Source organism: Notechis scutatus, chromosome 1 (assembly GCF_049901735.1).
Source record: "Notechis scutatus isolate UNSWTSFEM ecotype Mainland chromosome 1, rNotScu1.2, whole genome shotgun sequence".
Lineage (NCBI taxonomy): Eukaryota > Metazoa > Chordata > Lepidosauria > Squamata > Elapidae > Notechis > Notechis scutatus.
The window spans coordinates 95,562,456-95,576,477 of record NC_142009.1 but is presented as its reverse complement, the minus strand read 5'-3'; the positions used below and the strand labels follow the sequence as shown (position 1 = coordinate 95,576,477).

Sequence of the window (14,022 nt, the reverse complement as noted above, 5' to 3'; positions counted from 1 at the left end):
CACTTTATGTCTTTTAGCTGCTGCTTCTCCCTTTATCTCTTTACCCAGTATGGTAACATCATATTTTTCATAGATGCATCAGTCCTCTTGAAGTTTCCCTAGTTTTAGTTTCATGATACTTGCTTCCCGTGAACATTCTGTCTTGATGTCTTCTAGTGCTGAAGATTGGCTCTCTCGGCTGCCCAAGGAATGTGAAGCAGCTTTCTCCAGCACTCTATATGAAAGGAGCCAATCTTCTTGCTCTTGTGCAGAGTCCATCCATGTATCTTCCAGTATTTTATAACTGGAATATCATTCAATTGGCCAGCCTAATTTTTCTTTGATTGAAGTGTCTCCATCTTTCAAGAATTTGTCTAGGCCCTTCAATGCTTTTAAGACCATTGTTATTCTTTTTTCAATCTTTTTTACATATTCATCCTCTTCATCAATAGTGGAGCTTAAATAATAATAACTGACAACTACTTCTGTCATTGTGTACTGTTGATGTAATGTTCTTGTTGATGTAATTTTAGTTTTCTTCATGTTCAGTGAAAGCCCTGTCTTTAACTTCCTGTTTTACTTCTAGTATGTTTGTTCTTAGGTCTCCTTTAGTTTCTGCAGCCAATGTAGTGTCCACATATCTCTTATTGACATTCTTTCTACCAATTCCAAGCTTTAGTTTTTCCATCCTTGCAATTTATATTATGTATTTAGATGTGATGGTGATAGAATGTATGTATACAGGTATGGTGATATAATATAGCCCTCTTTGAGTGCTTTTCTGATGGTAAAACGTTTCACATTACGAAATGTGGCTTCCCAATTATTCTAGAAATTTCATAACTGAAGAATCAAAAGCTGGGATATGCCTTTGCTTTGAAAAGCTTCCTAAATCTTGAATTATCAACATAATCAAAAGCTTTAAAGTATTCGGTCAAACTGGAGTAGAGTTGTTTTTAATACTCTGTTACTATTTCAATCGACCATCTAATATTAGCTATAAGTTCTCATGTTCCCTTATTATTTCTGACACCTGCTTGTTCTATTACACTTCTCTCTCCATATAGGGCCTTGAACTCTTCTGCAGAATTTCCAACAGAATCTTTCTATTAGGACTATGGTCTTATAATTAGGATATCGCTTTACATCTAATTTTTTTAGGGCTGGGCATGTATATGGATATTTTCTATTCTGATCCATATTTTTTTTCATGATTGTTGACTGAGAACTATCATGATCTTTATCATTTCTCTACTTGAAGAGCTCTATGGCATTTATAAAAAAAAAAAAAAAACTAAACTCTCCCACCATATCCTGCTGACATTACTTCTTGTGCTCTGTAACTGCTTATTGGTCAGGGATATGCCACTTGTATTGAGATTAACCTTCATACCTGCAAATCATTCCATTATCTATCTCTGGTGGTACTCCCTGGTTTCTCAAGCAAAGACATAGGGAAAGTCCCATATAATTAACTTAAAAATTTATCCCCTTTAGCATTTTTGCTCAACTTTGTTTCTTCAAGCTGATTTTTTCTTGAATTAATTCCTACTTTTAAAGAAATATTATTGTGTAAAACTATTTCAAATTTTGATTCATCCATTTTCAGATTTCTACTTCTTGTTGCATCTGAGAATCTTTTCTTTGCTGCAAATTATTCAGGTTCTGAATCAAAAACAAGGCATAGCTTTACAAATATACATACATTTTCATCTGCTACATCGTAAGTATAACATCACAAACATTCTGTATGCTTCATACATCAACATATTCAGTAGCCATTACCCATCTTGCCCTACTCTTTCCTCAGTACTGAATCATTTGCCAAGCATTGATTCACTCTCATAATATTTTATTTACATCATATAATATTCTAATTACATTGGGCAACCGACTTTTAGAAAAATGTTCCATAATTCAGGCCTGTTCACTTTATCATATACTTTCTCTAAATCGACAAGCATAAAATAATCTACACAGCCCCTGCCTAGCTAAAGCTACCTTTTTCAAGTTTTGTCAATGTCTTCTCATTGCATTCTCTCATCATTCTCTTCTCTCATCCTTTTGATTAAAATTATGCCAAAAACTTCCCAACCACATTTAGCAAACTAATTTCCCTGTCATTCTCCATTCGTTCTTCCTACCTTTCCTTTTGTATAGCAGAACAATGACGGTTCTTCTGAATGTCAGCTAGAGATGCACGCATCAAACATTAAACATGTTGTGCAACCACTTCTTAAGCAAACCATATTGATATTTTAACAGTTATACATACCATCTATGCTTGCAACTTTACTGTTTTCCAAGATCATTACAGCATTTATGACTTCGAGGACATCATTTTTTTCTTTTCTTTTGACATTAACATTTGTAAAACTTGTTTCAGGTCTTCAACATATTGTCATCATTCTCATGCATTTTTTAAAAAAAAATACTCCTTCAAGCATTGTGTCATTTCAATTTCATCCTAAATTCTTTCTTTATGTTTGTTTTCAATTCTCTTTGCTCTAGTAAAAGATTCTTGTTTGGACTTCTAGTCTTACTTCCAAATAATTTTATATTTCTATCAAAATTGTTTTACATCTTCTCTACCTCTTTTAATTGTTCTTTGCAATAGTTTTTTGCAACTATCTTGCAAAAAAGATCCATATATATGGATCTTTGGTTATTCGAGTTTTCTCCCGCGTAAGATTGGAAGTATCTAGGCAACGTTTCGATGAAGTCTCATTCATCATCTTCAGGCTTCTGTCTTCAGCTCTGTGCTTCTCAGAGTAATGTGAGCTTGCAGCTGCTTCTTCCTTTTAACTGCTAGTGGGGTGTGGCTTGATTGGGTGGGGGCTTGGCTGTGTTCTGATTGGGTGGGGGTGTTCTCATTGGTTGGGGTTTGGGAGAACACCCCCCACCCAATCAGAACACAGCCAAGCCCCCACCCAATCAAGTCACACCCCACTAGCAGTTAAAAGGAAGAAGCAGCTGCAAGCACAGAGTTGAAGACAGAAGCCTGAAGATGATGAATGAGACTTCATCAAACGTTGCCAGATACTTCCAATCTTACGCGGAGAAAACCCGAATAACCAAAGATATATATATATATATATATATATATATATATATATATATATATATATATATATATATATATATATTGCACTATCTGTTATTATTTCTTGCAACAATCATTCTCTTATGTGCATTTTTTTCTCATCCAAAATCTTTTTCATTCTGCCTTGTATTCTTTTTCATACTCTTACTGTAATTCCACAGTTCACATAAAACCAGCTTATAAGGAGAAAGATCAGGACATGCATAGAATCTCTGTAAATATTAAAATGGAAAATCACTATTTTTTTAAAGGACATAAAAATGGATGTACTAGGACAGTGTTTCTTAACCTTTAAGATGCGTGGACTTCAACTTCCAGAATTCCCTAGCCATCATGAAGAGCTGAAGGCTATACATCTTAAAGCTGCCAGGGTTGAGAAACATTGCACTAGAATACCTGCTGCAATATGTGAAATTTGAGAAATTACAATCATGTCAAGAAGCACAAACAAATATAGAATGTTCCTTCCATCTAACAGTAAGGAGGAAAAATTTTAGAAAGTATATTCAATTGGCCATATGCTACCCTTCATTAGCAGAAAACCTGGGAACTGAATCAAAGGATTCAGCATTTACAGAAAGTCTGTATTGTGCTATATTTGGCCTAATCCATCTGCCACAAGAAGGATTTACATATTCATTCACTTATCACTGTTACTGTCACTTCTGAATGCTATTTCTGTCTATCTTTCCTCTCTGCTGGCCTTCTCTCAAACCTGCGAGACATGAAGCTAATGAATGTAAGAACCAAATCAGCTGAAAAATACTTACTTATAAGTTGGTCAGTGTGGAAGTCACTATGATTTCTATCCACAAGTACCATCCATGGAAAGAAGAAACAACTCTGCCTTTTTTAATGATTACAAATTGCATAAAAATGCTCAAGGCACTTGTATTTGTGTATTTAGAAAGCCTTCTATAACAGCTATTAAATGAGAGTGAGTAAACACTTCAGAATTTGCATGGAATCTCTTCGTGTTTAGCATGCCAGTGCTCCTCTGTCATGTGTAGCTATTAAACTAACTAATTTAGAAATTATCATGAAGTGTTCTTCATTAATTTTGCCTTGGAACCACAATGATTCCTCTTCAATACTTGAACTGATTTTATGAGTGTTACTTTTTCAAGTGGTTTTTTTTCCCCTTGCCATATCCTTATACATTACCAGGATACATTTATATCTGTTTGACTGGAGTAACAATTGCCCATTTCTTCTGCTGCTGCTGCTTCATCTTTTCTGGACCACCATTTTATATTCCAGATGTTCTTTTATGTTCTGTAACCATTTCCTCGCTGTATCCTAAATTGATATCATTTCTTCTTTGGTAAATGTGGAACGTTTCTGCCTTTGTTGACATCCTTTTCTTTCAACGGACTCCTTGTGACTTTCATGTTTATACCCTAAGGCCTGCACTTGAGATATTGTCTGTCTCTGTGTGTTTCTCTTTTTCCCTCCTTTCTTCTCCCCATCCCTTTGCTCTAATTCAGTTCTCATGTCTCATCAAGAATATCTGAGGTGCTATAGTTGAGCTGGAGATGAATGGGCCAATGTATGTTCAGCAAAGGTTGAGACTTTTGAATTTAGAAACTCTCAAATGGGAATTTATTTCAGGGAAGAACCAGAAACCACTAACATGATTTTATTTTAATGTGAGAAAAACAAGAAACTTTCAGAAATTTCTAAAGCAGGAAAAGTTAGCAGAAAGTGGAGGAAAAACATGGAAGTGACTGTGGTACAGGTAGTCCTTGACTTAACACCATAATTGAGTCCAGAATAATGATGGTTAATTGTGTCTGTCGTTAAGTGACCAACCCAATTTTATGAAATTCTTTTTGGGCAGTCAAAGCAAATGTCATGGTTCTTAAGTGAAACTATTGTTCACAATGGGTTTTTTTAAAAAATAATTTTAAAAAAAATAGAAACTGAAAACAAATACCAATTTCTGGCAAAAAAAAAAAAAAACCAACAACCTGCAAATCACAGCCATATGACCATGGGATACTGCAAATGGCTGTAAATGAAGGCTGGTTGCTGACTGCTCAAAATGTAATCATGTGACCACAGAGGGGCAGACATCAGAACTTTAAATCCAGGTCATAAGTACATTTGGAGGTACTTTGGGGGTATCCATTGAAATCTTAAATGATCACTAAGTGACCAGTCATTAAGCAAAAACCAGCTGTAAATTACAATCAAAATATTATTGTGGGCCCTTTTTAAAATAAAAAAAAAAATCCTTTGCAGTGGGTCTATATCTACACTTTGAAATGATGATCCCCTATTTTCCAAAGCATTAGAAGGCAAGACAAGAATCAATGAATGGAAACTAATTAAGGAGAGAAGCAACCTACAGCTAAGGAGAAACTTCCTAACAATGAAAACAATTAATTAGTGGAACAGCTTGCCCTCGGAAATTGTGCATGCTTCATCACTGGATCACTGAGGCTTTTAAGAAGAGACAGTCTGAAATGGTATGGGGTCTCTTACTTGAGCAGGGGATTGGACTTAAAGACCTCCAAGGTCCAGTGGTAGGATTCAAATTTTTTTACTACCGGTTCTGTGGGAGTGGCTTGGTGGGTGTGGCTTGGTGGGCACAGCAGGGGAAGGATACTGTAAAATCTCCATCCCCTCCCCACACTACTAACCTTCTTTCCAGCTTTGTTCTCCTGTGAAGGGAAACAAAATAAGACCCAGCCGATCAGCTGGGACTCGGGAGGCAGAGAATAGATGGGGGCGGGGCCAGTCAGAGGTGGTATTTTGCCGGTTCTCGGAACTACTCAAAATTTCTGCTATTGGTTCTCCAGAGCTGGTCAGAACCTGCTGAATACCACCTCTGCCAAGGTCCCTTCCAACTCTATTATTCTGTACGCTGTATTCTATATTCCTTTTCCACTTGGGTTTGAATAAATCCACTCTGACTAAAAGCAACTTTGTGAAGCAATACATCTCTCTCATTTCTAAGAGTGAAACAAGCTTCCTTTTGGTCTGCACAGGAGCAATCTCAGAGGCCTTTTCTAGTATTTACAAAATCTAGAAGAGGCCTCTAAAGGAGTCTAAAAGTGTGTAAAAATGCAACGAATTTCCTTGAGGGAAACTGAGTTGCAACTTGCATCATCTTTTAGGCCAAAGTGCCTCACAGGTCCACATCCAAAAATCCTTGCTTAAGTTTATTTTCTATAGCTTTTCTTAAGCTACGGTGCACAAAAAAAGCAAGCATAGTTGGATTTTGCTGTTCTCTAGAAATGACTACTGTTCAGTTATTTCAGAAATCAGCATATGCAGCTCAATAATTTCCTTTCATTCATGTGGAATAATTATTATTTCCCAAATAATCCTTTCTGAATAGATTAATCGGATTCTTTGTGAATTAATACTGAGTGGTTTAACCTAAAAGTCAGAACATGAACTTTAGAAAGGGAATGATTTTATAGTTGTCAGAGGAAACGTGTACATTCTAGCTAGATTAGGATTGCTTTTAATATAACTGACGCTAAAAAACTAGAAAAATATAAACAATATCTTTTAATACTATATCTACAACCCCCTTCTAAATTCCTGTGTTTTTCTCTCCTCATAAGTATCCTGATAACAGTACCATATGTTTCCTGTTAATGTCATATACTTCATTTTCTACATTAATTTTTTTTTTCATGAATGTTACCATAGTAGATTAAAAAGGGAAATAAAATAGTGGTTGGTAAAGTATGTCTTTAGTTAGGCAAGATAGATTAGAGGGTTTGAAATGCTGAGAGGTAAGGAGGACCTAACAATTGTAATGCCTCCACTTTCCAAGTTGAACTGGAAGATATCAAAATAAGGTCTTCGGTTAGGAGAATGTGTTCCAGTGGAATGCTTGAATAGGCATATAGACCCATTGGTAGTATGCCAAGAGACAAAAGTTTATATTAAATTTAGATAGCAGAGTGCCAAAGAGCAATATACGTAGATTGTCATTTGTTGAAGCCTGAGTTATGATTAGAAGTTCATGCATTCCACACATCCTTGGGGTGCTGTTATTACAATAGGCTTTGGAAAAAAAATTGCTGGCATTATCAGATAAAAGACAAAGGCTAATGGAAAAAGGAAAAAAAATGTAACAAAACCAGATAAGCAAAGAGAATGATGAGCATTAATTGGAAGAATCTGTTCCATACTAGCAGGCTTGTAGGCCTGCATTCCTATTGGTCCGGAAAAGCCGGGCCGTGATTGGACAAAACTAAGCGTTCTGATTGGTTCTTATTCGGCTGCCGCGATTGAGTAAAACCAAGCGCGGCAAGCTCAAATGCATGTCATAGACTGCCTAGCCGCAGCCAGCTCTATAAAAGGAGCTGCCTCGGCTGGGAGTCTTGTCTCAGTATCTGGTTTCCTAATAAAGAGCTGTTGTCACTACTTCGAGTCTCGTCTCTCCTTGGGACCCACCGCCTAGACTTAACAGAATCTGCATTGTTCCAATATACTTTCTGGATCCCTTCACAAGTGGATTACTGCCTTCCTGTCAAACAGGCAACAAATAGTAAAAATAGAAAACCCTGCACCAGTTAACAGCAGTGTCCCCAAGGGAGCATTCTAGGATCCACACTCTTTACACTCTATATAAATGACCTTTGTGATCACCTTATAAGCAACTGCGTCCTCTTCACTGATGACCTAAAACTATTCAACACCACCGACAATGCTACCATCCTTCAAAGCAATCTTGATTATGTGTCTGAATACTCAAACAGTTGGCAACTACAAATCTCGACCAACAAATGCTCTGTCCTACATATTGGTTAAAAAAAAAATCAATATACCAAATACAAGCTAGGCGGTTATGACCTTATTGACAACCCTCACTCTGTCAAGGACCTTGGAGTTCTCACATCGAATGACCTAAGTGCCAGAGCACACTGCAACAGCATTGCCAAAAGGCTTTAAGAATTGTAAATCTAATCTTATGAAGTTTCTCCTCCGGTAATACTGATTTGCAAACGAGGGCATACAAAACCTTTGCTAGACCAATACTTGAATACAGCTCCACTGTCTGGAATCCGCACTGTATATCAGACATTAAAACAATTGAGCGTGTTCAGAAGTATTTTATCAGATGAGTACTATACTCCTCTATTCGCAACAGAATACCCTACACCACCAGACTTGAGATTCTAGGCTTAGACAACCTTGAACTATGCCAGCTAAGATTGGACTTAAGCATGTACATAAAATCATATGTTACAATGTCTTACCGGTTAATGAATATTTCAGCTTTAACCACAACAACACAAGAGCACACAACAGATGTAAACTTAATGTAAAGCACTCCAAACTTGATTGCAGGAAGTACGATTTCAGCAACAGAATGGTCAATGTCTGGAACTCACTACCTGATTCTGTTGTCACATGCTCAAACCCCCACTCCTTTACCCTCAAACTAATCTCTATTGACCTCACCCCATTCCTAAGAGGTCTGTAAGGGGCGTGCATAAGCACACAGTCATGCCTCTCATCCCTGTCCTATTGTCCCCAATTATTAGTTCCTATTTCTTGTATTTAAACTTATGTTTATTCTTATTTCTATCATATTGTAAGCATTTGACAAAATAAATAAATAAAATAAAAATAAATAAATACTTCCAGCAATAGTATTGCACTGGCCACATGGGAACCTTTGTTCTATGCTTCTATATAATTTAAGAACAAAAGAAACAGACTAAGGTTCTAAGCATAAGATTGAGTTTCTAACTGTGTGTTGTTATATATTACTAGTCATGGAGATTATAGTCTTATGGAGCCATTTGTCTTCTGCCCTATCAACCTTCTTTGAAACTGATCACTGAACAGGATTCATATGACCTGGTCGTTAACATTCTCCTCTATCCTTCTAAACATTACAGATATGCCCATTTTGTGATAGGAGTCCAAACAAAATTTTAGCTACTATCCTAAACATATTCAGAGTAAGGCATTGGATTTGCATACATGTATAATTCAGGAACAGTCTTTATTATGGATAGAGATACAGATTTATTATGCATATATTATACTTCCTTGTCAGTTTGCAAAGTTTATTAGGTTCCATCTTAAACAGGGAATTTTATGTTGAGAAGGAGAATAGCAGTTTTCCAAGTAAGTTATGGTATTGTGCCCTTGTAGTTTGCACCTAGGTGGTGTCACATAAACTTCAATGCAAAGATGGTATTTCTGACTATGATTTTGTTCGTCTTTAGTTCTTATGGCATAGCCCCTTCTTATTTCCCTCCTTTCACATTATTATCTAACACAAAGCATAACTGGAAATATTTCAGCTGGTAATTTTGCTACTATAGCCTGTTATTATTATCCTTGTTTATTTATTTTTAATTGAGGAAAGAGGATCTGGAAAATGCTTCAGAGTATCCAAATCAAGCTATTTTTAGTGCTTCCTAAGGACCACAAAACTGCTATCATTGCTTTGTACCAACAGGCCAAAGTAAGTGCTTGAACTGCTCTGTCTGTCACCCTAGGTGTGCAGAAGGCTATTTTGGACAACCTTCAAAACCAGGGGGATTGTGCCAGCCTTGCCAATGTAATGACAACCTTGACTTCTCCATTCCTGGCAGTTGTGACAGCTTGTCTGGAGCTTGTCTTAAATGTAAGCCAGGTACAACAGGCCAGTACTGTGAGAAGTGTGTTGACGGGTATTTCGGAGATGCTCTTGATGTAAAGAAATGTCAAGGTAAGTCCTGGAAACTTGCTTTTCCTGTCAAAATGCATTCATTCCCTGTAGGCATATCTCATGAGTGTGTCAGACAGTACGAGCATTTATTTGCATAACATTACATAGAATAAATCCATATTACACAAAGCAGGGCCATTCAGATTGTCTTGTTGGTTACCCACACACATACTCAATAGCCTGTTAATAGGTCATGATCTGTTGGTTTGTTTACATGATGCCATCCATATAATATTCCTTTTTATAGATATGACCCTTACTCTTCTATTCCTCTGTACCTCAGAGTTTTTTACTTTCTTTCTCTCATGAAGAGATATTATATCTAACTGTATATTATTCTTGCAGACCACAGCCTTTATTCCCCCTTTCACCATGCTTTAATCCCGTTTTGGAAGTGCCCCTTGCAATAAGACAAAGGAACTAAAAACACAGATAAAACATTGTATGTTTGCACATTTATAAAAACTGACTACCTCCATTTTTAGAAAGTGTTTGGAAATGAATCACCCCTGTAAAATTAATCACAATTAAAGTATATCTTTATGAGGAAGAGAGGTGTGAAGTGTTCTATTGTTATGACATATTTGTATGCCAGAGGTTGAGGAGCTGGAGTATCCTAGTATGAAACAAACATTGCTAAACCAGTTGGAAGCATATAGTCACTAAGGCTACAAAAATAATTTGAACAATTTCTCTGATTATTGCAATAGTGTAAAACTGGTATTTGAAGTGATATTTGATTCATTTCAAAAATTAGCAGGCCTTCTTTGGAAGTGATCCTAGATTATTTAGGATAAACTTAAGTATTGGTGCCAAATCTTTGAAAGGATGGAACCACTTCAGTGTTTTGAAGTGTTTTGCCAGAAAGTGAAAAAATTAATATTAATGCTAAAGGTTTTGTAGGAAACTGCATGAATTTACTTCAGACAATGTAACAAAATACTTAAAAATTATTTAAAACCAAACACATTCTAATGTATAAGAGGGTAGAATGAATTTAAATTTAAAAAGAAAAAGAAACTAGATGAAATTGAATTGGAAAAAAATAAAGTACGACTAATCCTTGCCTGAACTGTAATTTTTGGCTAATTTGTAAAAGGGCTCAGAAGATAGCAAGAAATTCAGGGCAATTTGCTGAATAAATAGTTAGGAAGTTCTGTATCAGACAAAATGAGTATGATACTCCCCAACGTGATTTCTATAAAACCAGTTCCTTTTTTCAGTTACCTTTTAAAGTTTTATATATTGTGGAAATAAATAAATAAAGCCTCGAAAATAAAACAAAAACCTAGAGATACTCACCACTGCCTATATTTGTTTCTGTGATATTCTCATTTGTCCATTGTTAAGTTTTCCCTTGATCATTGTTGCAACCACAGCTGTTGTCTGAAGATGAGCTCTCTTACTGTAATTACTCTTACTCTTACTCTTGACCCTTTCTGCAAAGTTGCAGATCTGTTGAAAAAACACTCCTATTCCTCATTCCTAGTTCCATAATTAAAATATCTATTTTATATTCCAGTGTTTCCCAGTATATAGACAAGTGGCTTGTGTTGTGTTCTTCATTGTCTTCATTGTCTAGTGTATAGCTCTTAAGATATTTCGGGTGTAGGTGTCATCTGACTCTGCTAAGATTCTGATGACTTACTTGTTAAAGATACCAACATCAAAGTCCCAAATTTGAAAAATCAAGATGGAATTATAATTCCCTTCATTGCATTAATGTTTCTTGAGTCACAATTGAAGTACTCAATGACAACTCTAAACTCTAATTCTGACACTCAACATTTTTCACAGATTCAGATATATAAGGGGTTATTTTACAGATATGTACAAATAGTTTTAATTTTGCCTGTGACTTTATCCTTAGGTAAAGTATGGGTTGTCTATTTTTCATGGAACTTTGGTTAAAAATTCCGTGGCTTATTTGCAAATATATATGGAATATATGGGTTATTTAAACAAGTATTACCACATATACTCATGGATAAAGCCACCAGGATAAGCCATTACACAATTTGAGACATGTATTTTAGCATCTAAAATTCTCAAATTATTCATGACTCATGGGTATATATGGCAAATATGCTCATTTATATCAACTCAACTACATCCAACCATAGATAAACATTTGATTTTTCATTGCTTTTTAATTTAATAAGAAAAATGATCTATAAATAAACAATATCCTGATTCTACATCCTGATAGATTGATAGATTATGTTATCTGTAGAAAAAACTACTTTCCAGAGCCAATTTTTTTGCCAATTTTCAAATATCAGTTTTTTAAGGGAATAATATATTTGGGGTTTATTTTAAGAAACACTGTCCCTTATAATATCCATATGCAACATTTGGATTGAGATATTACCTGGAACTAATAAGGAAGAACCTTATTCTGGGAACTAGATTCTGGGAACCTTATTCTGGGAACTAGATTAAGGAAGAACCTTATTCTGGGAACTAGATTTACTCAAAGGAGTAAGGTGGAAAGGTCTTTAGTGAATGGTCATATATGCTCCATTTAATACTTAAATAATATTTTACAGTTTTTTTGAACAGAGGAGGAAATCCATAGGTCAGGCAGGTACAAATTGTCATTTGTCACCATGAATGTAAAGGTATTGCACTAGCGTTTTTCAACTTCAGCACTTTTAAGATGTTTCAACTTCCAGAATTCCCCAACCATCATGCATAATGGTTGGGGAATTATGGGCTGATATTGAAAAACATATTTGCACTTTGATATTATTAGACAGTTCTGGTTCTTCCATTCTAATTCAGGAAAAACAAAAAACATATGTTGGGCTGCCACAAATGCTGGTTGCTTTATTAAACTGAGTAAATTACAAGTGGCATAAGGCCATCATAGGGTCTGACACAAAGGAGTCATTAGTCTGTGTATGGATCAGATTATTGACTTAATTTGTTAGGCTTTTTTATAACCTGGAAGCTACCGGTAAATGAAGAATTGTGTCTTTATGGGTTAATTCCACTTCTTCAGCTATTAAAAGATGATAAATGAGAGAAAACAATATTCCTCTTTATTCCCTTGCTAGGTATTCTAGAGTCTTTTACTTGTATAAGAACTTGTATACGAACTTTTACTTGTATAAGAACTGTGGAGATTAGCTGGATGACAGGCTGTAAATCATAAAGCAGGAATTGATTTGTAATTTATGAACATCCCCTTCTCCAGAAGTTGATCTTTTCTACCTTCTGTTCATTAGCGTAAGATAATTTAAAATGTTACAGGAGTTAGATTACTAAACTCTTGCAAAAGATTGCCAGCAAATGTTTTATGTATACAGTACTATACGTATGTGTGCTATGGATGTTCATTATCATCTCATTCCAACCTGTTCTTGTCTACCTCAAGCCTGCAGCTGCAATATTAATGGCTCATTTTCAAAAGTCTGTGACTCTAAGACTGGACAATGTCATTGCAAACCCAATGTTCTGGGACGTCAGTGTAATCAGTGTAAGGTAAGACACCAGAATCTGATGCAATCTTAATTGTTCCATTTCCCATCTTTTATGGAATAGAAGAACTTTTCTATATACATAAAATGCTATTGGTATTTTTACACACATGGCAAGTTATGTTATGTGACTTTCTTTTCAGTCTTAAAATCTTAGTCTTCATTGTGCTTCTGAAACACTTCTATTTGCTAAATAAATGAAATTATTTTTCTGGCACAAAATCTATCCTCCTTTAGAATCTAAAACAAAATAAATATATCATGATTATTTTATTTACGCTCACAAAAGGGCAAGGAATAATTTTCATTAAAAATATTGACATAAGAGTTTACTTGTTTTTAAAATATTCAAGTAACTGAACATACAGACATCTTTTTCTCTGTGGTGCGATAAAAATAATCTTTTCTGTTTTTTTCTGAGATGGAATACCATTCATTCATAAAGCACTATGGTGGAGGGAAGTACTAACTGTGCAATCTTATGTATATTTCCTGTATAGCAAAGGCCTTTCTATGTATTGTAACCAATCATACAAACAATGGTGAGCATCCTGGATTCTCCAAACATTAACCTGTGATATGAGTTAAAAGCAGATATTTGCCCTTTCAGCAGAACTATGCCATGAGATGTCTATTTTGATATACACAATATATAAAATACTATATATCTCTATGTATATATAAAATGTATTTACATGCCTTTCATTGGATGATCTTAGGAAATATTTGCTGAGGAGATTTTAAAGTTTATATTATATAGAATA

At 35.3% G+C, this 14,022-nt stretch overlaps 1 protein-coding gene across 9 annotated transcripts in view; it reads left to right on the top strand.

Annotated features, from left to right (window-relative positions):
* The window catches only part of LAMA2 (laminin subunit alpha 2), a 423,950-nt gene that overhangs the window by 254,204 nt on the left and 155,724 nt on the right, over positions 1–14,022 (top strand). For all 9 annotated transcript variants that reach the window (XM_087972045.1, XM_087972041.1, XM_087972015.1 and 6 more), the window contains 2 exons: positions 9,565–9,776; positions 13,156–13,262. In XM_087972045.1, coding sequence (XP_087828171.1) covers positions 9,565–9,776; positions 13,156–13,262 — 319 coding nt within the window. The remainder of the gene's footprint in view (positions 1–9,564; positions 9,777–13,155; positions 13,263–14,022) is intronic.